Genomic DNA, 25,670 nt, shown 5'->3' with positions numbered 1-25,670 from the left:
ACTAGTTTGGAAAGTTATCTGGATTTTGATGATTGCTATTGTTATTGCAAGATTGTGTGGTAGCATAGCATTTTAATGTAAGTGATGTATGTTTTTGGTCTGTCCAGCCAGAACGACTCAGTATATATAATAAGACAAGTAGATTTCTATATTTTATCCCACTTATGCTGAAGTTCTGTCTTCCAGAGATTGCAGGAGCAGGAACATTCAGTACATGATTCAGTAGAACTGCATCTTCGTGTACCTCTTGAAAAGGAAATCCCTGTCACGATTGCCCAAGAAACAGAAAAAAAAAGTCATAAGTTAAGTGATAGTGAAGATGAATTTCCTGAAATTACAGAGGTAAAGTTCACACTATAAATTATTCAACTAGCAGCTATTATGTTTATAAAGAATTTTTGGACAATTTCAAACATAAAGCAATAGGATACCTGGTATTTAAGTTTTATTGAATATTTCTGTTTTTATTTATGTTGTATACTAGTCCTCACTTTTTTTTAAAGGATTATTGACAGTTGATGAAACAGTTATGAGTGGCATTTAGCAACTTCAGTGAAAAAGCTTTTACTAAATTTATACTTTATTTCATGTGCATTTTTACTTGATGGAGGTGGGTTGTGTGTGTGTAGTTTTCTTTGGGGATTTTTTTCTTTTCTTTTTGGTGCTGGGGATCAAACCCAGGGCCTCACACAAGCTAGACAAGTGCTTCTACCACTGAACTATACCCCTTGCCCTACAAAGGCAATAATGTAATATCAAATTATAAGCTAATACTTAACTATTTTTCTTAAGTAATAAAAACCTATTGTAGAAAATTTTGAAAATACATAAAAGTCTGTGTACATTTTAAAAATCTGTTCCTTTATTCTTGTCCTTGAAAAACTATTGGTGCTGGGTATATAACTCAGTACTTACTTGCCTTGCATGTGCAAGGCCCTGGGTTCAGTCTCCAGCACTGCAAAATACATACATACATACATACATACATGCCTACCTATCATATAGCTGGTGAACATAACATTTATTATAGTTGTACTGGATTCTATATTTTACATTTTTAAAAGTAAAATGAATACTTTTTCCAGGAAAATAGTGTCTAAGAAATACTACCTTTATTCCATTACTACCTTTTATGAAAGCTCCGATTTTCCAGCAAATCATTTGGGCCAGAAATATAAAGCATAAAGAGGTCTTTTTCATAGGCTTAGGAAATTTGGTAGCACAGGGTGCACAAAGTTAGTTCAAACTTTAGGAACTAGAGCCGGGGATTTAGCTCAGTGGTTCCGCCGCCTGCCTCACAAGCACAAGGTCCTGAGTTCAATCCCTGGTACCAAAAAAAAAAAAAAACAAAAAAAATCTTTAGGAACTAATATGAATCATAGATCTGAATATTGTGCTGGAAAAGATAAGGGAGAACCAGATGAGATGGGAAGAATTAATTGGGAAGTTGATGGAGATTGAAACCAAAATGTTAGATAGAAGTAATTTGATTAACAGCAAATTGATAAACAGTTGGTTAATAATAAATATAGTCTAGGGATTGGTGAGAAATTTGGTTTGTCTGAAGCCATGTGTGTTTGATCTCTGACACCTTTTGTTTTTGTAGGAAATGGAGAAAGAAATAAAGAATGTATTTCGTAATGGAAACCAAGATGAAGTTCTCAGTGAAGCATTCCGCTTGACCATTACACGCAAAGATATTCAAACCCTAAATCATTTGAACTGGCTCAATGATGAGGTAATATTGCACTTATTTTTATATATAGATAGCAGGTAAACATTAAGCAGAAACTAAATCAAGGCATTATTTCACTTTTTCTCAAAGTGTGGTCTTCAGGTGATTTGCATCAGAATTACCTCTCAAGACCTCTCCATTCTCCTAAGTATGAGGAAATGTAGTGGAGATAAACATTTTTAGCAAATATCTTAGGTGATTTTTGTGTACTTTAAAGTCTCAGAACATCTGATTTCTTGCATTAAAGATTTGGAGAAGGAAAAGACACTGACTTATTAGCCTCGCAGATCACATCATCTGACCAAATATATAATAGCTCTTTACTTTACAACATGAAGTAATACTTTGGGATTTCTGTAGGGATATCTAGTTCTGCTTCCCTTTCTACATCTCCTTGTTTTAGGTCACTTACATTATAACCGATAAGCTTCCTGAAATAACTTTTCATTTATACGTATTTTTAAAACTAACATTGAAAAGTTATTATTTATTTATTGTATTGGGGGAAAAGTTACATCTCTTACCTCCCAATTCCAAGTAAGTATACTAATTACACTATATTGATTTGTCTTATTTCTAAACCTGTAGAAGCCTGTTCTATTTCAGAAGATTGTTTTCATAGCAAAAGAGAAAAACTTGGGGTGGGTGTTTTTTCCAAAGGTACCTTTTTACGCCCACTAGGAATATCCCTGCCTGATCTTCTAGGTGAACTAAGCTTCACAGCTCTGTAGGATTTTTAGATAGTAATCACTTGATATTCTACATATCCATACCCTGTTCTTGTATGCTTAAGACCTTCCAAATAATAATACTGGAACATCTGTTGAGCAGTTAGCTCATGTCACGCACTGTTGTAAGTGTTTTATTTGTTCTTCTTATGTAAGAGTCACCATAGCCTTAGAAGTAGATACAATAGTTTTATCATCTCCATTCTATAGGTAAAGAAATAAGGCACAGAAAGATTAAGAAACTTGCACAGAGGGCCGGGGATTTAGCTCAGTGCCACCATGCCTGGCTTGCAAGCTCAAGGTCCTGAGTTCAATCCCTGGTATCAAAAAAAGAAAAAAGAAACTTGCACGGGCTGGGATGGAGATGCACACCTAGAATCCCAGCACCCACAAGGCTGAGGCAGAAGGAATATGAGTTCAAGGCCAGCTTGGGGTGCATAATGAGTTAAAGGCCAGCATGAACCACATACCTTATCTCAAAAACAAAAGTTCGCAAGGTAACATGGTAACAGAGACAAGGTTCAGATTGGGTCTTACCTAATATAGTATACTGCCTGAGAATCTTAAATTGGGTCCTGCCTTAGGAACAGTCATAGAATTTAGAAGCCATATATCATGTCTAAGATCTTGATTTTCTCTGAACCAGCTGGACTAGCCCCATTGTCTCTGCTGCTGGTCAGTTTATAAGATCACTTTCTGACTGATATTCTTTCACTAAGAATGGTAAGGAATGTGTGGTTTGAGTCTGGGGGCTCGTTACCTTTTGCTCCTTTCGGTTCTTCGGATATTAGAACATTGGATCAAATAATGCTGAGTGGAAGAGTTCACCAGATCAAAGGGGAAAATGAAAATTAAGGATGATCAGAAGTGTAAACTGATAAGTTGTTTTTGATTTGTGATCTTTTGCCATTTTTTGCCCGCCTCTGCTAAAAGGAAAAGTCAAGTTATTCTAAAGGGGAGTGTAGCCTGCCGTAAATTGTGCAAAACCTCCTAGAGGGCAGCAGTGAGTAGGATAGGAACTGAGTTCTTGCTATTTACTATGGCAGTTACCTCAGTGAGAGATCCCTTACAGAGGCAGCATTCAGCATTCAGGACATATTTTCCATTCTCTGGGCCCATCAGAGGCTGGGTTTTTAGCAAGCAAAGTTAATGGAAATTACATTATTTAGAGGAGATGAAGGGAAGGAAAGATTCCTTGTCTACTTTATCCCTACCACACCTACCTATAACTTTATAGGGAGTGGTTTTCTTCTGAGTTCAGAATAATAACCTTGAAAGTGAGTGTCCATTCATGTGTCCATGATGATAATGATAACTTTTTAAAAACACTATTTTCAAAGTATACTTCTCAGGTTTTCATTTATTGCCCTTCAAAAGCCTGCATTCTGATGAATTATTAGTAGACATCCTAAATCTGTTTCTCAATTGTGAATGCTTAGTTGTTTTGGAAATAATTTTTCCCTTTTTCTATTCTGTTCTTCCCTTAAATAGATATTTTTATTAATAATCACTTCTTTTTGATGTCCTGTGAATTTTATAGGATATATTAAAACTTTCTCCAAAATAAAGCGACTCGTGCATTTTTTTTTGGTACTGGGGATCGAACTCGGGTCCTTGCGCTTGCGCAGCAGGCGACAAAACCACTGAGCTAAATCCCCAGCCCTGGTGCATTATTCTTAATCATTGACAAGGAATGTAAAAACCAGAAAGTTAAAGGAATCATATTTAGTTTTTAAAGATAATAAAATCCAGACATTTATGGGATATGTACAGAAAGTCATTAGGCTACTCTTTCCCTGGTCCTTTTCTTAAAAGAAAGTAGACCTCAGTGGCTATTCAAACAATAGGCTTTCTAACCTTTTTTTTTGGTACCGGGGATCGAATTTCTAAACTTTTTTTATGAGTGGATTTATAATATATAGATTAATTTGGTTAAATTCTGTATAGTTTCAAAAGACTGAAGATTGACAGGACTGATGTTTTACCTCCACATAAAGAAATTATATTTCTTAAAAATTGAATGTGGGAACTGGCTACCTTATAAAGAATACAAAAGGAGGTAGAAGACTGGTGAAATCGGTTATTATAACTAGGGATTCCTAGACTAGGTCAGGAGATTAGTTATTAATAAAAAACCCTAATTAAGGGAAAGGGAGAATAGGATTAAACAGGAAGAATTAGCTGCAAAAGCAGTCAGGAAATAAATATTTGCAAAGTAAATGTCAATGCTAGAAATTATTAATCCTTAGAGATTGATTACATCTGGAATCCCTTCCAACTTTTAAGATTCTAGGTTAACCATCCTGAGAAGCAGACTGCTTTGGGCTTTATGTTTTTTCTTATGACCAAGTGGTTTTGCGTATTTGAGAGCCTAATGATTATCTTGTTGTTTTATAATTTAGCTATACATAGAAATGATTTAGTATACCTATAAATAGAACTGACTTTTGCTTCTGGTTATGACAGAGTAAAAGAGGCAAGATTTACCCTTTCAACTTAACCAGAAAACAAAATAAGACATATGAAACAGTTTTCAGGTACTCTATAACAGGCAGTGCAGGACAGTGATCCCTAAGAGAAGGAAAATAAAGAGGATATGCTATATAGCTTCCCTGGTTTACTGAAATGGGGTATATGTGTTATGGAATGGGCTGGCAGAACCTCTGCAAAGGGGCTTCCCTTAAAGACTCTGGCTGAAAGATTCTTTCCAATCGTAGAAGAAGCTACTAGAGACTAGGGAAAGAACTATCAAAAAGAAGGAATCAGAACAATATCAGGGCCTACCTGGATGCCAAGAATAGTTCATGTTCCAACCATTTAGAGTGGAAAAACTTCCTAAGTCCAAGGGTATACAGGGATTTCTTAGAAGAGAATTCCCCCAAAGTGAAGTCAGACCAACCCTACAATAAAGGCTACTCCGGACTAACAAAGCCTAAAAACAAATCTCAAAAGCTTAAAACTGATCCAAATATGTCACAGAAAAAAGTCCAACAATATTTAAACAAATACAACAAATATTAGTACCTGCATAAAATTGATATCCGGTATCCATTAAAAATTATTAGGTACTATATAATTAATACATTTCACCAAAAATTATTTTTAAATTACCAGGCATACAAAGAGGAAGGAAAATGCAGTTTATGACAAGGGAAAGACCAGTCACTAGAAATAACCAGAAATTAACAAAATCATAAAATTTAGCAGACAAAGATATTAAAACAGATATTATAAATATATTTCATGTGTTTAGGAAAATAGACATAGAGGAAAGAAATGAGGGGTGTCCGGGGATTTAGCTCAGTGGTTTCGCCACCTGCTGCTCATAGTATAGAACTAACAGATTACACACTGGAGATTTTTTTAAAATGTGTGTACTTGAAGATCAGCAATAGAAACCCTCCAAAATTAAATACAGAAGAAAGGCTAGTGGAAGATGACAAGATTGTCAGTGAACTGTGGGAAGCAGTTTAAGCGTGTAATTGAGTCTCAGAAAGGCTGGGCATAGATGATGTCAGAAAACGTATTGAAAAATTAATGGTAGAAGATTTCCACTATGCTAAAATGTATAATAAATTGCTGAAAGCCAGTGATAAGGACAAAAATATAAGGCCAGCCAGAGGAAAAGATATATTAGGCATAGAGGAACAAAGAATAATTTTGTTTGTCTGAAATGATTAGGCCAGAAGACAATGTAGCTACATCTTTGAAGTACTAAAGAAAAAAAATAAAATGTCAACATAGATTCTATACCCAACAAACAAACCTTTCAAAAAGGAAGCAGTACTTTTTCAGAGAGACAAATGCTACTTGAGTTCATCACCAGCAGACCTATACTGCAAGAAATACTACAATATATTCTAAAGGCAGAATAAAAATATCAGATGGAAATGGCAGTCCACACAAAGGAATGAAGAGCAGTAGAAATGCTTTCAATTTTTAATATTTCTAAAAGACAATTGACTAAAGCAATGTACCGTGAGACTTACAACATGTGGAAGTAAAATATTTGACAATCATAGCACAAAGATGAGGACAATAGAAATTTATACTACTGTAAGATTCCATTCTACATGAAGTAGTATGTTACATGAAGATAGATTCTGATGAGTTAGAGACATAATGTAAATCATAGAGCAACTACTAAAATATACCACAATAGGGCCGGGGATTTAGCTCAGTGGTTCCACCACCTGCCTTGTAAGCACAAGGTCCCAAGTTCGCTCCCTGGTACCAAAAAAAAAAAAAAAAAAAACCACAGTAAAGATATAGTTAATAATAATGGAGATTAGACAGAATTTAAAAGCCCAAAAGAAGAAAAAAACCACAAAGGCAAGAAAGAACAAATAGAAAAAAAAAGAGCAAGGTGGTAGATTGAACCAAATCAATATTAAATATAAGTGATCTAGACCAGCATTCCCCAGTAAAATACAATATGAGCCACATATCTAATTTTAAGTTCTCTAGTAATAACATTAAAAAAAATAGGTAAAATTCTAATTATTTAACCCAGTATATCTGAAATATGTCATTTTGGCACATGATCAGTGCTAAAATATTAATGAAATTTTACTTTCTCTTTGAGTGGAATGTACATTTTTACACTCTTGGCACATCTCTGTGGATTAGGCGTATTTCATGTGCTCAATAATCACATTAGCTAGTGGCTGCTGTATTGGATAGTATGGGCTAAACATCCAATTAAAAGGCAGAGATTGTCAGATTGGGTAAAAATCTCTTTACAAGACCCTTTTTTTCCTTTTTGTGATGTTGGGAATTGAACCCAGCTTTCTGTCACTGAGCAACATTTCCCAGGCCTACAAGAAACCATTTGAATATAAGGACAGGTAGGTATGCAAAAGTTAGAAGGTTGAAAAAAAAATCATGAAAACACTGTATCAAAAGAAAGATAAAGTGGCTATGTTAATAATATGTAAAGTATATTTCAAAGCAAGAAATAATTACTATCAGTAATGGAGACATTTTATAATAAAGAGGTCAGTTCATCAAGAAAGCATAACAGCCTAAATTTATACACACTTTCATAACAGAGCTTCAAAATACTTGAACCAAAAGCTGATAGAAATAGATAAATCTACAGTTACTATTGGGAATTTCAAAAAACTGTCAATAATTGATAGAATGAGTAGAAAATAAGTAAAGATGAAGACTGGAACAGATAGATGGATCCCATGTACCCAAATGTTTATAGCCTGGAAACACTTTCTTCTTTACCATAGCCTTGTACCATATGCCTTATCTTGTGTGGTGGAGTAGGATGGCTGCAGCATTTCCTGATTTATATTCCCCCCAGGACTCTTATTTTCCTTATCATTGTTTACTACTAATCTACACAGTGAAGTGAAAAATACTGTAATGGCTTGTATCTAGATGTCCCCTCAAAGCCTCATGTGGTCAGGTGGAGAGTTTTGAAGGTGGCTGGATTAGGGTGTGTGATGCTAGGATTAAGGGTGCCCCACCCTGGGTGTGGGTAGTACCACCCAAAAGGATGGAATCTAACCAGACAGAAAGAAAGTGCTTTGCTACTTCACTTCTTTGCTGCCTTCTGCCTGCCCTGCTTTGCCATGGACTATTTCTCCTTCACAGTGGCCTTCTTCCATGCTACCCTGCCTTGGAGCCAGTTGACTGTAGACTGAAGCCTCTACAAATATCAACCAAACATGTATCTATCTATGGTTCTACTTTGCAAATCCATACTATTATTACCAGTTATTTCCAAAATGAAAAAGTATTGAACAGTAGAATACTGTGTTTCTAACTTCACCTGCAAAGAAAAAGCCATGAAGAAAAGTTTTGAAGCAAATAGAGAAAGGAGGGTAGTGAAGGACAAATTAAGATAGACTCTACATGGCAGACTATAATTATACTGAAGCCACAGTTAGTCACGCAGACTAATCACCTATATTGTAAGCTTCATTTTCAAAAGGAAAGAGATATCTTTCAGTTATTCAGCAATATAATAGGCTTGTGTATAGAAAAAATATTCCTACTTGATTGGCAGTGGGAAAATAAGACTTCATAAAGAAGTACTATACCTTGGTCACTTAATTTTTATTGCAGCCAGGATCTGGAACCAGACACATGCTGGTGGTGGTTTGTTTTTGTTTGTTTGTTTTGTCAAGAATTCTTATATTCTGAACACAGATATTTAATGAAAACATTTACCCAGTCATGTTCATATCTTGGTACTTGTTTCCAGGGAGTAGTTAACTGAGTACTAGGGAGAGGAAAAAACCCACAAAACTTTTAAGACCAACTCACCAGATCTAACCCTGGAAATAGGTTATCCTTAGAGAATAAGGGGGAAAAAAAACTAGGCAAAAATGAGATAAATTTGCCAATTGAATATGATGGATCTACCATATATGGTACCCTCTTATAAGTGAAATAAAATTATCACAGCAAAAGATTTAGTGTTTCTGCCATGACTCATTGGCTTCTACCTTGTGTTGTTTATCTCTTTGAAGTGTTTCTCTCTCTTTTGGTACTGGGGATCAAACTCACGCCCTTGCACTTGCAAGGCAGGTGCGGCACTACTGAGCTAAATCCCCCGTCCTCCAAAGTGTTTCTTAATAGAACCAACCCTGATAAACCTGAAATTTATGCAGGGTCACATAAAAGTAAGAGTGACCTGCCTGTCTTTCTCTAAAACTTTAGCAGTAATTCTAATAATTTGTTATTTGAATCTGCATGTGAGAAAAAGTTACATGTGTGTGTTCACAACAAGGAAAGCCTGGCTTCTTGGTTTCTATAATGTTATTAGGCCAGATCCCATGATTGAATGACTTTCTGAACCATAATAGTCAAAGTGCTACTTCTTGTTTAATCTTTTGGACTTTGTAGTTGACAAGGATAAATTAATTTAAAAGTCAAAATGGGCTGGGCATGGTGGCACACACCTATAATCCCAGCACTCTTGAGATGCTGAGGCAAGTAGATCGAAAGTTCAAGCCCAGCCTAGCAATTTAGTGATTTCATAAGACTGTCTCAGAATTTAAAAATAATTTTTGAAAAAGTGTTGGGAATGTAGCTTAGTGGAGAGGCTCTGGGTTCAATACTGCTTTTAAAAAGTCAGATTGGGAATATCAAGAAGTAAAATTGGAAAAAATGGCTTTGTCTCCCTAAACAATGAATGTCCTGGTCTCTGCTTGGGAGTAGTATCATGTCTTGTATTTTTAGAACATTTTTATTCCTAAATTAAACAGGTTCAAAGTGTAAATGTGGGAAGGGTTGAAAAATCAAGACTTTACTATTTAGGAAATACTTTCTTTAAATACATGAGAAAATAAATTGACTAGTATACTGGGAAAATAGAAGGAAAATACAAATAGCAATGGTTATGTATGTCACTGTGGTAACCTACATAAGATTGAATTCTTCATTTGAAAACATTGTAGGCTTTTCCTTTAAAAAGCTTTTTTCAGCTTCAGCCTGGCAGCTCTTCAAATAAAATCACAAAAGAACAAAGACACTATAAACAGCCCTCCCACCCCTAAACAGGACTGCATAGACAAGCAGAGCTCATGGCCAAGGCTGTGAAGGCAGCAGGAAGGTCAGGTTCTTAGGCACCAGGAGCCACAGTGGGTAAATAGAGGCAAGTATAGGCCCCAGAGAGAGTGACAAGTTGATTAACATTGGCAGGAATTGTGGTGATACAGTGGCAAAACAAACAGTAGGCACCAGACTGATGTACTTTTAGTCCCCTATTTCAAAAGGGGCTTAAGATCTGCTGGAGCTAAAAGACTCTTGTGTGCAGGAAGGACTTTTGCCAGTGAGGGAAGGGGGAAATCTTTGTTTTCACAGACACGCACACACGGATTCTCGCACACACACATGCATACACAAACAAGCAAATGCTGTGGCCATTACTGCTTCTCTTTCATCTTGAACACTGTGATCCCTTCTCTCATTTCTTTTTCCTTCATCTTTAGCCCTCTGTGAGATGACATGTAGGATCCTTTTTGTTCTTCAATTCCTAGCTTATTTTGGGTATGACTGTGTCTTGGCTGAACTATGGCAATCTTTCTCATTTGGGCAAAGTAACAGCTGAAAAACAGAAGAGAAATTTGGATCTAAACTATCTCAGATGTCAGATTACACATCCTTAGCTAATGGAAAGGAACATTAAGGCCATCAAACTCCCTCCACTGGGATATAGGGGAAATGAAAAAGAACTCAGATCATTCCTCAGAGCTAATTAACTAGTTGACTTTGGAGGAGGCCATTTCCCACTCAGTGGAGAAATCTTGATTGGAGGCAGGGCAAAAGCAATAGAAGAGGGATTTTCTAAGGAGACATACTATGATATATTGAATCACTAGTTCTCTGTTCTTGTTCAGCTGTGTTAAGTAACATGACACTTGTTTATGTCAATTTGTTTTGTTTTGTTTTGTTTTAGCTAATGATTCCAAAGGCAGTACCTCTGATAGGCATCTGGAGAAGATACATCTCCATGGCATTCGTGTGGTTGGCTGTCTTTGATTTCTTTCACATTTCCCTTTACTTTACTGTCTGATAAAATAGGTTTGGCTTGCAGTGATCAGTAGGTCATCTGTCCATTCACTTTATCCTTTGGATTGAAGGGTTTAGCCTCATAACCTAACACTGGAATAGTGAGAATGCCAGAAGAAACTTAGCAGTTTCTCTTCTGGCTAATTTCTCTACATTCTAGAGAGTATAGTTTATAACCTAGAAGTCTGTGCTTGCTGGGCAGATCATTTTGGCACTAGTAGCAGTTCTCACAAACCTAGAGGCATCATCTAGCACCATTACAATAAACTCAGGCAGAGTTAGACTGAAAATTTAGATTTAAAAATACACCATCCTAATTGTGCTTTGATTTGTTACGACTTAAAACTACTGGGCTCCATTTAACTGTTGGGCTTCACACAGTAGGTAGAGAATTAGCCACAACCTGAGTCCTCTGGCCCTTCTTGGACCTCTTGCTCAGTCATCAGAGCTGCAGGCAGAACAGTGTCTTTCTTCAGACCTGGCTTCCCCCATCTCAGACCTCTGCCTCATGGTGAGTGTGGTTTCCCTGTGGCTGCTTAGGCACCCTCATCTATAGGCCCTTTCTCTAGTCCAGACCATACTCCAGTGTGTTCCTGGCAGTGTTCCCTGCTGCCTACCCAGTATGTAGTTGCCTACTGTTGGGGAATAGCTCACTGCTCTGGCATCCTAGTGTGTAAATATTTGTCAAAGGATGGGGGCATTTTCCCATTCCTCAAAAAGCATTCTGAAAAATATGCCTGTTTTCTTAGTCATATGTCCAAGCTGTGGCTCAGTTAGCCCATTCATTCCTTGTAGTTGACAGACACTAGCTGGCCTCAGCTGGCCACATAAAGTAAGTATGCAGTAACTTCTGGCACAGTAACTTTCAAGCTTTAGTACCAGGGAGTCCTGGACCTAAAGGAATCATAGACAACATTGCCTCTATAAGAGAAGACATTGTTATCATTAACAGAAAAATTCACATATCTCCTCTATCAAGCACTTTAACTTCTTTTACTCATACTCGATATTGAAGAGTAAATGGAACCAGTAAAGATGAGAAAGTTAAGCATAGATTTTGCAAGACGATATTACCCTTCGTTGTGACGTTAGGTCTCATATAATCTAGGTTTTTATACAACTGTACATCCATGTTTGCCTCTTATAAAGGTGATATTGTTGAGCTACTATCAGTTTGTAGGTGTTTTTCCTGTATGATTGGTTGTTTGTCCTGTCACTTAGTCCTACTTGAAATCAAAACAGTCTACCTGTATCATATGGCTTATGAAGCTAAAAAGTCAGTATTTAACCAAGGAGCAGACCTTTTTACAAGACCAAGTAACCCTCATATAAAGTTTGAACTGTTGGTCCTAGCTTAACACTAGGCTTTAACTAAGCTCGGAATCTATTTATTTAGTCCTCCCAATAAAGTAAATGCTATATGCTTTATTAAACTGCTTGTGCTCATTCTTTTCCCTTTTTCTGAGCCTCACCTTCTGACACCCCTTTCTCCTTCCTCATTCTCTAGTCTTTTGTTCTACAAATCTGGTGAACATCTGCCCATTTGTCTCCTTGGCTCTATAATTTAGCCAGCATTTTCTCTTTCTATTGTTCATAACTGCCTCAATTCTTTCCTTCTAGTTACAAGTTATTTAATATAGGGACCTGAAGCTGTTAGGTGTTGAAGTCTTAATTGAGTTTTTCAGGAAACAGTAGCATATGCTATTCTACACACCAACTGCTTTTTCTTTATTTTCTTCCTTTTTTTGATGACATGATTTTTCTTTATTAATACATGTTTGCAATTCATGTAGTGTACAGTCATCTTGGAGTGTGGTTACATACATACCACAGCTTGTTTCTTTTCTTTTTCTCTTCAATCCCCTTCCCTCCTGCTCCCTCCCTCCCTCCTCCAATTCCCCTATGCCAGTTTTCATTACTGCTGATATTAATCTTACGATGTGGTGTATAATGTTTACATTAATTGAGATTATTAGCATCCTGTACATGGTATATCTTTATTCTACTGATTTCTTCTACCCCTTCTCTTCATCCTTTGTACTGTTTGTTTGTTTGTTTGGTACTGGGGATCAAACTCAGGACCTTTCACTTGCAGGGCAGGCACTGGAAATCCTTTGTACTTTTTCCCTTGGACCACTTCCCTATTCCAAGAGATCCATCTATTAGTCCCCTTCTCTTTATACTTTACCTCACTTAAATGAGAGATACCATACAGTATTTAAGCTTGTGTGTCTGGTTTATTTTACTATTCAACATTATATTTTCTGGGTGCATCCATTTTCCTACAAATGTCTCAAATCTGTCATTCTTTTTTTTCCTTTTTTGGTACCGGGGATTGAACTCAGGACCTTGCACTTGCAAGGCAGGCGGCGGCACCACTGAGCTAAATCCCTGCCCGAATACCACATTTTCTTTATCTCATCATCTGTTGATAGAGGCTGCTTCCAGGATTTAGTTATTATAAGTGGTGCTGCTATGAACATTGATATCCATGTATTGCCTTAGTAGAATATCTTAAGCTCTTAGGGGAAGATACCTGTCAGGGGCATCACTGGGTCAAATGGAATTTCTAATTTTAGTTCTTTGAGAAATCTCCATACTGATTTCCATAGTGGTTGTACTAGTTTACATTCCCACCAACAATGCAGGAAGGATTCCTTTTTTACCACAGACTCAGCAACATTTGCTATTGTTTGATTTCTCAATGATTACCATTCTTTCTAGAGTAAGATGGAATCTTAGCATTATTTTAATTTGCATTTCTCTAATGGCAAGAGATGTTGAGAATTTTTTTCATATATTTGTTGACCATTTGTATTTCTTTCTCTGTGTTCATTTCTTTTGCCCACTTCTTGGCTGGATATTTAATTTTAGGTGGCTTAATTTTTTGAGTTCTTTGTATATTTTAGATATTAGTCCTCTGTCTGAGGAGTAGCTGGTGAAAATTTTTCTTACTCTGTAGGTTGTCTCTTCACTTTGCTGATTGATTATTTTGCTGTACAGAAACTTTTTAGTCTGATATAATCCCATTTGTTAATTCTTGCTGTTATTTCTTGTGCAATTGAGGTTCTGTTTAGAAAATCCTTTCCCACACTTAAGTCTTCAAATTTTTATCTTCCAATAGGTTTAATGTTTTTGTTTTAATGTTTAGATCTTTAATCTATTTTTATTTTTTTAATTTTAATTATTTTATTTTAATTTAGTATATGATGAGAAATAAGGATCTAGTTTCAGTCTTCTGCACATAGATAACCAGTTTTCCCAGCACCACTTGATGAATATGCTGCCTTTCCTCCAGCATATGCTTTTAGCCTCTTTGTCAAAGATCACATCGCTCAGTGCGTCTGGGAAAGTTTCTGTATCCTCAGTTCTATTCCATTGATCCACGTATGTGTTTTTGTTCCAGTACCATGCCATTTTTTATCACTATTGCTTTGTAGTATAACTTGAAATCAGATACTGCTATGCCTCCTGCTTTACTCTTGTTGTTCAAAATTGCTTTTGCTATTTTGCATTTCTTCTGGTTTCATACAAATTTTAGGATTTTTTTTTTCTAGATCTGTAAAGTATGCTATTGATATTTTGATTATGATTGAATTGAATCTGTATAACAGTTTTGCAAGTATGGTCATTTTGACAATATTGATTCTGTCTATCCAGATCAGGGCGGGGACATCTTTCCATTTTCTGATGTCTTCTTCAATCTCCTTTTTCAGAGTACTGTAGTTTTCTTTCTTTTTTTTTTTTTTTTTTTTTTTTTTGGTACCAGGGATCGAACTTGGGACCTTGTGCTTTCGAGGGAGGTGGTGGAACCACTGAGCTAAATTCCTGGCCCTGTAGCTTTTTTTGTAGAGGCCTTTCACTTCTTTGGTTAGGTTAATTCCTAGGTGTTTTATTTTTCTTGAAGCTACTGGAAATGGTATTGTTTTCATAATTTCCTTCTCATCTTGTTCATTGTTGGTGAACACAAATGCTAATGATTTTTATATGTTGATCTTGTATCCTGCTCATTGCTGAAGTTTGTTATGAATTCTAAGAGTTTTTTGGTGGCATTCTTCGAGTCTTCTGTGTAGAGTATCATGTCATCTGCAAATAATAATTTGAGTTCTTCCTTTCCTATATGTATCCCTTTTATTCCTTTCTCTTGCCTAATTGCTCTGGCTAATGTTTCAAGTACTATGTTGAATAGAAAAGGCGATAGTGGACATCCTTGTCATGTTCCTGATTTTAGGGGATATGCTTTTAGTTTTTCCCCATTTAGTATGATGCTGGCTATTGGTTTGTCATAAATAGCCTTTATCATATTCAGGTATGGTCCTTCTATATCTCTTCTTCAGGATTTTTATGAAATAGTGTTAGATTTTGTCGAAACCCTTTTCTGTGTCTGTTAATATGATCATATTATTTTTGACCTTTTCTGTTTATGTGATGAGGCTATTGGGTATTGTAGTCTTAATTGAATTGATTAGGAAATAATAGCTTATGCTGTTCAACACACCATCTGCTATTTCTTCTTCCTTTTTTCCTTTTTTTTTTTGGTTTTTTTTTTGGTGTTTTGAGAGAGAGTCTCACTATGTACTCCAGGCTAGTCTTGAACTCACTATGGAGCCCAGCCTGGCCTTGGATTAGAAGTGATCCTCCTGCCCCAGTCTCCCAAGTGCTGGGATTACAAGCTTGTGTCACCATGACTGCCTGCTTCTTCCTTTATATAAAACAACTATTTTTTGAATATTCTATCTAATGTGTAATTTCTTTTCACAGATCATCAATTTCTACATGAATATGCTAATGGAGAGAAGTAAAGAAAAACGTTTGCCAAGTGTGCATGCATTTAATACCTTTTTCTTCACTAAATTAAAAACAGCTGGTTACCAGGCAGTGAAGCGTTGGACAAAGAAAGTGGATGTATTTTCTGTTGATATTCTTCTGGTGCCCATCCACCTGGGAGTGCACTGGTGTCTAGCAGTGAGTACTTCCTTTATTTTTTTTATTTTTTTGGTACCAGAAATTGAACTCGGGACCTTGCACTTGCAAGGCCAGCACCAGAACCACTGAGCTAAATCCCTGGTCACTTCCTTTATTTTTGATAAAAAATTTAAAGAAATCTACATAATTGTAGAACACACATGGTTGTGAATAGTAGTTGTGCATCTTCTACATTTGATCTTAGCCAAAAGGCCAGGAAGCAAATTAGTTCTATATCTTCCCTTGATTATTAAAAGAAAGAGTAGTGTTTAATAGTAGGATGGCTAAAAATCAGATCATTGTACTTTCTGTCTAGAGTGAGAAAAACTTAGACTTTGAAGAAAGCTATGGAATTTCTTTTTCTGAAAATATTTGAAAGGAAGTTATAGGGTATCTGAGCAGCCTCAAGACAAGGCATGAGGAGAAAAATTAACTTTTGAGTGAAGCTGCTGGCTCAGATTCTGTGACTCTTTTCTGCCTAATCATAGCTTGCCTTGCATGTGTAGTAATTTAATGTTTCTTATGATTAACCACATGAATGCATTAGCTTAATGGGTAATAAAAGTTAAAACACAGTCTGTTTTAAGCTGCATTTAAAAAGCATAAATTCACAAATTCCAAAGGTAAAGAAACAAAACCCAGAATCTTTTCACTATTTTTCCAAAACTGTGTGGAAATGATCTTGAGATACTTAACTTACTTGTTTCTTTTCTGTAGCCCACTGTGGGAAGGAGAACTGAACAATAGGAAAGGTTTCAGGGCAATAATAGGTCTATTAATTGATCAACCCCTAGCATAGTTCTATATAAATAACCTCCCTCTTCTTTCCTCTGCAGATTAAGCATGATATAATGCAAAGTATCAGTCAGACTTCTCATGATTTCACAGGGAGGCTGGCAGAAAGATTCAAGGGCCAAAGAAAAGAAAAGTTGAGAAACCAGTTTTCGGCATTTTATAAACACAGATTTTTTTCTTATCCTCAGGTTGTAGACTTTAGAAAGAAGAGTATTACTTATTACGATTCTATGGGTGGAATAAACAATGAAGCCTGCAGGATCCTCTTGTAAGTAAGGTCTTGAGAACAGAAGTTTGGTGTTTGGTACATGGTATATTTTTCCAACAGTTAGACTCATTTATGACCTTAGTGACTAATAAAATCTTAGTAAGAATGTATATTTTAAATTTAAGTTTAATAATAAATAGAATAATGCCAAAAATTTGCCTCAGTAGGTACAGTTACTGTCCCAGTACATGAAAATATCAAGTGGACACATATGTAGAGATAGTCACTACTTCGAAATCATTTAATTCAACTTCCAACCAAAGCCCACAGAGATGACTTTGATTTGCCCAGGTCCTACTAGTTAGTGGCTCAAAAAGGAACCAGAATGCAAATCTCTTTATACCCCACTTCTTCTCCTTTCAAAACACCTATTCCTCACAGTGTTCCTCGCTGATAACCAGATGGAGGTAGTTGCAGAATGGTGAGCGGTTTGCACTTTGAAAGAGTGTCCCTTATGAGGTATACACTCAATAATTGATTTGGATTGAATTTTCACACAGGAGAACCAAGGCTAACAGTGGTAAATAAATAACCCCATACTACTAAAGAAACATTTTTATCCATTAGATTGTGTTCTAAAGGATTATATAAACCAAGAAGAAGAAGAAAAAAATTGTTCTTTATACCAAACAACATAGCGCATTCCTGTAATTCCAGCTACTCAGAAGACTGAGGCAGGAGAATAACATTCTGTGGCCAACTTGGGAAACTTAGCAAGACCGTGTCTCAAATGAAAAGGGCTGGGGCTGTAACACAGTGGCAGCGTGCTCGCATAACATTCAGGAAACCCTGGGTATAATCCCTAGTACAGGAAAAAAAATGTTCCTTGGGGTATAGTAGATGAATAGAGCGTAAGTATCAGAGGCAGAAGTCATGTCCCTTTCATGTTGAAAGAGTTAATTATGGAGCTATAAAAGCAGGCTAAGCTCCAGTGGAACCTTAGCAGTCCAAGGAGTCCCTGCCCAGCATTATATACTATTCTCAGAAGAGCACATGCAACTTCCTGGAATTGTCAGCCCCTTCTTAGGGTAGCAGCTGTCATTGGAGTTCCCCATGGCTCATCTCATTCTCTTCTACTACCTTTAGGCAATACCTAAAGCAAGAGAGCATTGACAAGAAAAGGAAAGAGTTTGACACCAATGGTTGGCAGCTCTTCAGCAAGAAAAGCCAGGTACGTTTCGTCTTGTTGCAGTGAAAGTCCTAGAAGAAGGCTCTCTGGAGAGGAAAGGCTTTACTGCTTGATTCCTAGGGACTGTCTTAGTGTCTAGCTTGACTTCAACTTGGTTGTTTGATCCCTCAGGGAAAATAGATTTTATTTCTGGGAAAATTTATAATCTAGAACTAAGTTTTCTAAAAGGAAAGCTATTTTGGTGAGTTTTTCATTCCTATAGGAAACATTTGCTGATTATTTGGCCCTCAGGTTCAGGGCCAGTTTTTATACCCTGAGGTATGTGGAAGTCTGAAATATCCTCTGTGATTTATATTAAATACATAGACCTGACTGAAATGCTGTGTTTTTTCTTTGAGCTTAGGTTCTGAGTTAGGGACAGGGTAGTGTCACGAAATTTAAGGAAAATATGTATAATTTTTAAGTTTTGGCTCTCATTTTTTAATCTGAGAAGGAAAGAAGCTTGCAAAGGTATCACCTCGTTGTTTTGTTTCCAGGAAATTCCACAACAGATGAATGGAAGTGACTGTGGGATGTTTGCTTGTAAATATGCCGACTGTATTACCAAAGACAGACCAATCAACTTCACACAGGTGAGCTGAACCTTCAGGAGAAAGCTCTAAGATCACCTTGTGTCCATCCAGGCTATTCATAGATTTTTCATTTGTTCTCTTCTGGGAACTATGCCTGACCTTTTGTGTGCATTGGGCTATGATTCATACACTGATGTTTATTGCTTATAACAAATCACAAAAAAAAGAAAGATAGTGATGGACCACATCGTGGGTTTCCTTATGTCACAAATGATAGCAAAGGAATCCTGCTTAAAAGATGAGCCTTAGGGCCAGGAATTTAGCTCAGTGGTGCCACTGCCTGCTTCGCAAGCACAAGGTCCCGAGTTCAATCCCCAGTACCAAAAAAAAAAAAAAGATAAATCTTAGCTGGGATGGTTGTACACACCTGTTAACCCTAGTTATTCTGGATGCTGAGACAAGAGGATTACAAGTTTAAGGCTAGTTTGGGCAGCTTATCAAGACTGTGTCTCAAAACGTAAAAAGAGGGGACTAGGGATACTGCTCAGTAGTAGATCACTTCCCCAACATGTACAAGACCTTCAGTTTGATCGCCACTACCACAAAAAACAAAACAGAACAAAAAGCAGCCTTATTTTCTGCCCATCTTCCCCACCTACCTCAAACTAGCTAGACTAGTAGTTGGTTTAAAACCAATTGGTGTCTGCCTACCTGAAGTACTATTTTTGCAAAGAAGCTTTGGTACTGTGAAAAGGATGAAGAACATTGCTAAGCTGAAATGCTGTAACAGTGATTGGGGGGGAGCCTTTTAGAGACCAAGTGTCCAAGCTCGCACATTTATCACAAAGTGCCAGACGCTGCAATTAAACCTGAATATCCAGTGCTCGGTGGCTGGGGTGACTTGGCTCATATGCGACAGAGAGGGCTCTGCATGCCGAATGTGGTACACGTACCGTAGGATTGCCACCATTCCTATAGGAAACAGAGAACTGAGACCTGAACAAGTCTTTTTCTGGTTTACTAGGTTCAGTTTTGGGAATAGGCCATAACTTGACGTGCTAGTACAGTTTGTTAAGCTGTCTCCTCACTTGATGCAGCTGGTCAGTCTTCTCTTACTCTATGATTGGTCATTTCTGTACACTTCATCTTCAGAAACGAAAATGGATTAAGACTAAGATTATGGCTTATTTTGATCCACTTGATACTTTACTTCTCTTTGAATCGGTGGCTTTTTCAGTTTTTTCTACCATCATCCTTTATGTAGGCCAGATTGAGCTGACCCTTAAGTTCCTGCCTCTCTTCCTCTAAAAAGTGAGTTTTTTCATTTTCAAGCCTGAGTATCACATTCTCTTAAAAATTCAACTTTGAAAACTTTATAAACACTACTTTCAAAATTCTTAAGAGAATTTTGTCATGGCCTGGTCATGCCCATGTTCATTCCCATTATAACTTATAAGACTACAGCAATGGAAAATAGCTATAGAAATAGCAGTAGAAAAAAACAGTGGGAAGAAAAAAACACATGTGATCAATTTGAAAAACTAGAAATGCCACTAAGACGGTTAGTTGAAAATCTTAACAAGAAGAATATGGAGAAAAGTGTATTGGGTCTAGGTAAATAAAGATTAAGAGTATCTTTGTGTCCTTACAGCAACATATGCCATACTTCCGGAAGCGGATGGTCTGGGAGATCCTCCACCGAAAGCTCTTGTGAGGACTGTCTCAGCAAGCAGACGTTGCCCCTGTGGGGGACCAGCCCTTTGTTATCTACAGCCAGAGACCTTGAAAACAACTGCTCCCAACCCTCTGTTCTTGTATAGCCCTTGATCCTGGACCAGGCCCTGGCAAGATGCATTCACAAGCACATCTGCCTTTCCTTTTGTATCTCAGATACTATTTTTGCAAAGAAACTTTGGTGCTGTGAAAGGGGTGAGGGGCATCCCTAAGCTGAAGAGAGACTGCTTTTCACTTCTTCAGTTGTGCCATCTTGTTTTCAAAGGGCTCCAGCCTCGCTCAGTCCCTAATTAGGGGACCGAGAAAAGCTTGGAAAGAATGTTGGTTTCTTGTAAACTGTTGTTGGTAGGCCTTATTAAGAAGTAGAAAAGGGCATGGTCAAGAGGCAGGGATAAAAACCACCAGCATATACATGCACACATACATACATGATTTTTAAGATGTGTAGTCAGGAAAGTGACTGTAAACTGGACTTTGGGGCACATACATACGTCTCTGCCTTTAAGACCCTTCCTATTTATGTACCCCATATGTGAAACCTAACTGCTTCACTTGAAGACTTGAGTTACCAATTTCATCGCATCCTGAGGCACAGCACATGAGCCCTGGGCAGACTCCAAAGTCCCAAGCAGTTCTTTCCTTAAGAGCAGGGGTTTGCATGTGCTAACCACACGTGCTGCAGGGAAGACCCACCCAGGGAAGGTTCAGTGGAGCAACAAAAGCTCCATTTCTAATGTTGCCTGCTTCTGACCAAGAAGAAGGACTTCAGTCTTTGGCATAAAATTCCAGTGTTGGATGAATCCAGGTCGAGTTGATCTGTGGCTAGTTTAAATATGTTTCTAACCACAGAGAATTTACATATATATGAATATATACTCGTATATATATTCATATATATATATATATTCATCACAGGAATATGCTTTTTTTTTTTTAAAGACTGAATGTGTTCACCATTTAGCCTGTAGATTTATTTTCATTTTCCAAATTCTAGCACACAGATCCCCGCCCTTATGTGTAGGGTGTTGGTGGACTTCGTAACAGAATATTTTGAGGCCTGGGTGAACTTTGGCTTAGGGGTAGATGTTATTGAAGGGGATAAGATTTTCAGCTAAAAACGGGTGGCGTTTGGACTGATCAACTTGAGATTTAAAAATTGCTATTCCTTTTGTTCTTTCTAGCATCTTCCCCGCCCTTTGAACACTCCTAAGGCTTAGATAGTGAAATGATCCAATGCCAGTGTCATTTTGTACTAAAGTTCCAAAATGGGAACATTTTATACTTTTTTCTGTATTGTAATAGGTAGTTTTGTATAAAATATTTTTTCCTCTACCCTTGTACCCATCCGTTCCAGCATTGTGCTTTCTCCCTGGGCTTATTTGAAAATTTAACTCTGTTTTATACCAAGCTTGTTTAGTACATTTTTCTATGTTTTACCACGTTACAATTTGAAAAGAAAACTATTTTTTTTAAATATTCCATTGTTAACTGAATGTTACTGTTTCCACTACAGCAACCGGTTGTCCTACCTTTTTCCTAACTGCCTGCCTTTTGGGGGAAGACTCTTTTATGTGTTTGCTTTCTTCCCTTCCCCTACTCTTCCCCCATCTCTCTCTCTCTCGCTCTCTCGCTCTCTCGCTCTCTCACTCTCTCTCATCTTGCTCTCGCTCTCCCTCTGCCTCTCTCCTCTCTCTTCCTCTCCCTCTCCTATAGGAAATAAATAGCTTTCTATGTATGAGTTGCTGTGACTTTTCACATTCTCTTAGAAAGCTATGGCATGCAGACTCCCTGTAGGACTCCTGGAATATTGTCTGATTCTTGGTACTTTCTGTATTTAAATGACAACTTAAAAGGTGGCAATATGGTATAGATTTGGACTATGAATCAAAAGACTTGAATTTTCCAGGCTTTCGTACTATTGTCTGGGAGCTCATAACAAGATAGTTCTCTGTATTTATTTATTGTTTGTTCATTTAGATAACATGTCTTATCTTCCTCAGAAACTTTTTGTACAGACCAAAGCAACAAATATTTATTGCCATGTATAGCAGAAAGTGAAGCATACAACAAAAGCACTTTGCAAAATATATAAGGAATTGTTGAGCCTGTCTGAACTTGGCCCCCGTTTCTCCAATTCAGTTTTGTACAAGGTAGAAGTTAGAGATCCTGAGACCACACTACCATACCAGACCTGGTAGAAGTGGGCCAAACTGTGGCTCGTGGCTTAATGGGAACCAAGTACAGACTTACATGGTGGGCCATTCTCTTCAGAGAGCTGTTCAGCAAAGGTAAGACTAGAGGGGTGGGCTTTCGTGACCAGGACTAAAAAAAGATGTTTCTGCATTCATGGCCTGGGGCATGTTATCAATATATTGTTTGATCTGCTTTAAACTAAGCCTGTTGCTTTCCTTTTCTCCTTTCTTCCCCTGTTCCCATAGTCACATAATTATCTACCTCCCCTAAAAAAGGAATATTTGAACTATCATAAGCACTGGATGCCAGATCAGAGCCTTCAACAGAAACCAGTCCTGAAATATCCCATTTCACCCCTCTGTATACTAAGGTTCCTCATACTTCTGAATGCTAACAACTTCTCTTTTCTTTAGCACTGCAGTCGAACTAGCATCTTCTGTCCACTGTCCCCAGCACTGTTAGCTGCAAGTGTTAGTACTGCTGTGGTAGACACAGGTAACTAGAAAAACCCTTCCACCAACCCCACCCAGCCAACGAGTTGGTAGGGAGAGGGTTCGTTAAAGACCCCCAGTGTTTCTGATGTTAGCCTCTGGTCTGTGCCATCTGCTCAGCTCTGAAAATAGGTCTTGTCGGTAAGAGAGATGACTGTTTTGGGTTTTGTCTTTTCCCTCGCTTCTGGGTAGGTGAAGGCAAGATAGAGCAAGGTCCTTTCTCTCCAGAAGATTGCATACCCAAGCAAGTCAGAAAAGGAGCTTTACACTCTCGGTCCTTGTTAACTTAGACTACCTGCTGAGGTCCTGGGTGCCATATTCCCCTGCCCTGGAGCAAAGTGTCCACAGCATCAAATTCATCCCAAAATTTGGGAAGGGACAAGTAATGCCCAGCTCAGCATCTGTCCTTATTTTTCCTGTGCTGAACGTAACATCTGTCTGAAGAACACATAATTGTCGTTTGTAGCTGTGGCAATGGAGAGGGAAATGTCACCCATTAAAATAAAGGAGCTCTTACACATGCATCCCTGTTGCAGAAAAGGAGAAACCAGGACACTCAGAGCTCGAAAGATGAGTCTTGAGGAGGTAGTGCTGCCTGTCTGGCCTGTCAGGGAGATAATGGGAATAATTCCAGTTGTGTGAGTGGTTGGACCAGAAGTGCAGGGTCTTGTCAAACTAAGATTCTGGAATGGAATTAAGGACTGTAATACTGCTGGGAGTATTACTGAGTCCAGTGTTAACACTGGCTTGATTTTAAAGCTGAAGCCTACAGCAGAGCCTTGACTAAATGCATCAGATCCTAACTGCAGACTTCTACCTTCTAAGCTGAAGAGCAGCTGTCTGTTACTAGACTTCTGGAGGTTGCCTTAGCCTTGACAGGACACAAGTGCTAGGAAAGAGTATAGGAGAATGAATGGCACAGAGTAGAGTCCACTCTGGTGGCATCCCTCAGTCGATGTGTTTTTTTCCTTTCACAAATACCTGCTGAGCACACACACCCAAATTCCATCTCCTTGAAGTATTCCCTGGTCACCAAATCTCTTACCTGAACATCTGCATCCCTTAGAATCGGGAAATGCTACAGCCCCATTTGTTATTTGTACTGGCATCCATTCCAGACAGAAATGGACTGAAGACATAGAGTATCTAAGGGTAGGTGAGTGAGCTGGTGCTTTTCTTCAAACCAGGAGTGCCAGCTGTCTGCTTTCGGGCCTACTAGGGATGAAGCGGGGGTCACTATATATATTACATGTTGACCTAGATGACTTTGGAGAGGTAGGAGGATGAAGGACTACTCATGGCAGCGCCTCCTTTGTGGTCCAAAACCATTCACTGTAGTCTCCCACCCGGTGCCCCACTGTGTCCCTGACAAGAACATCTCCCTTGGAAGGTGAATATGCCTCTCAGGGCTCTCAGGCTTTCTCCTAAGAGGCTTTAACAGTATCTTGTTTTAAACCACACATCTTTCTCTTAATTTTTCTCTCTGTCCTTTTTATTGCAATGGTATTTTACATCGCAGATGGAGACTCTGGGTTCCTTTCTGTCTTGCCCTTTTAAAGCACTTACTTCAGCTGGAGGTGGGGTGTTCGTGCCTATCATCCCAGCACGCTGGGAGACTGAGGCAGGAGGATTGCAAATTTGAGCCTGGCTTGAAAAATTAGCAAATTAATGAGATTCTTTCCCAAAATTAAAACTTTTTTTTTTTTTTGGTACCAGGGATTGAACTTGGGTCCTTATGCTTGTGCAGCAGGCGGCGAAACCACTGAGCTAAATCCCTGGCCCCCAAAATTAAAACATTTTTTAAAGGGCTGGGTATGTAGCTTAGGGCAAAGGCCATGGGTTCAGCCCCTAGTACAAGGAAGCTTGCCTTACCTGAAACAGGAAACCCCTTTAGGTGTTTTCATAAGCATGTATCTGAGCACTGAGCCTGGAGTTTCTGAAGGGTGCAGTGAAGGGACAGTGTGACCAAGAAAATAAAAAGCCCCTGTGTTCAGTGTCAGCCTGCTGACCTTGTCCTCAGCATCTTGCATTCTGTGGTGCTCACAGTCTTCCTGACTTGGGAGCCTCAGCAGACACCAAGCAGTATACCTATGCTTGTAAGTATGCTTATCGGGAAGCAGACTCGGGCACCTGGTTCCAAATGAAGCTGGGGGTGGAGGGTGTGGGAGCAGAGGTGGCACTGTGACTTAGTGCCAATGTGTGACTCCCTAGTTTTTAAAAATTTGTTTCATGTAAAATAAATTCTGTGGATCTTGCTTCCTTGCTTTGACTGGAAACTCCCTGGTAAAAAGTACTCGATGTTTGTCTCTCCGAGACTGTCTCTCTGTCTCTGTCACTGTTTGTTCTGTCTCTCTGTGTCCATGTCTCCTGATCCGAGCTGGGGCAGTGATTGGATCCTTAGTGTAGCCTGGATTTCTGAGTCTGCCCCTTAACCAGGAGACTGAATACTGTTCATTCATTTATTTCATTCCACATACCTGGGAGTGAAGCCTGGAACGCAAATAACATGCAAATCTGTGGCTTTCTGG

At 38.2% G+C, this 25,670-nt stretch overlaps 1 protein-coding gene across 5 annotated transcripts in view; it reads left to right on the top strand.

Annotated features, from left to right (window-relative positions):
* Senp1 (SUMO specific peptidase 1) overlaps nt 1–25,397 on the top strand; it is a 61,223-nt gene extending 35,826 nt beyond the window's left edge. For all 5 annotated transcript variants that reach the window (XM_004863101.4, XM_004863099.4, XM_004863098.4 and 2 more), the window contains 7 exons: nt 187–342; nt 1,607–1,738; nt 15,757–15,960; nt 16,944–17,023; nt 18,110–18,194; nt 18,689–18,784; nt 20,376–25,397. In XM_004863101.4, coding sequence (XP_004863158.1) covers nt 187–342; nt 1,607–1,738; nt 15,757–15,960; nt 16,944–17,023; nt 18,110–18,194; nt 18,689–18,784; nt 20,376–20,438 — 816 coding nt within the window. In that variant the 3' untranslated portion in view covers nt 20,439–25,397. The remainder of the gene's footprint in view (nt 1–186; nt 343–1,606; nt 1,739–15,756; nt 15,961–16,943; nt 17,024–18,109; nt 18,195–18,688; nt 18,785–20,375) is intronic.
* The last annotated feature ends 273 nt before the right edge of the window (nt 25,398–25,670 follow it).

This window comes from Heterocephalus glaber, unplaced genomic scaffold (assembly GCF_053883595.1).
Source record: "Heterocephalus glaber isolate CG9 unplaced genomic scaffold, H.glaber_assembly_v1.0 deba00001733, whole genome shotgun sequence".
Classification (NCBI taxonomy): Eukaryota; Metazoa; Chordata; class Mammalia; order Rodentia; family Bathyergidae; genus Heterocephalus; species Heterocephalus glaber.
This window is presented reverse-complemented; position numbering and strand designations above follow the sequence as displayed.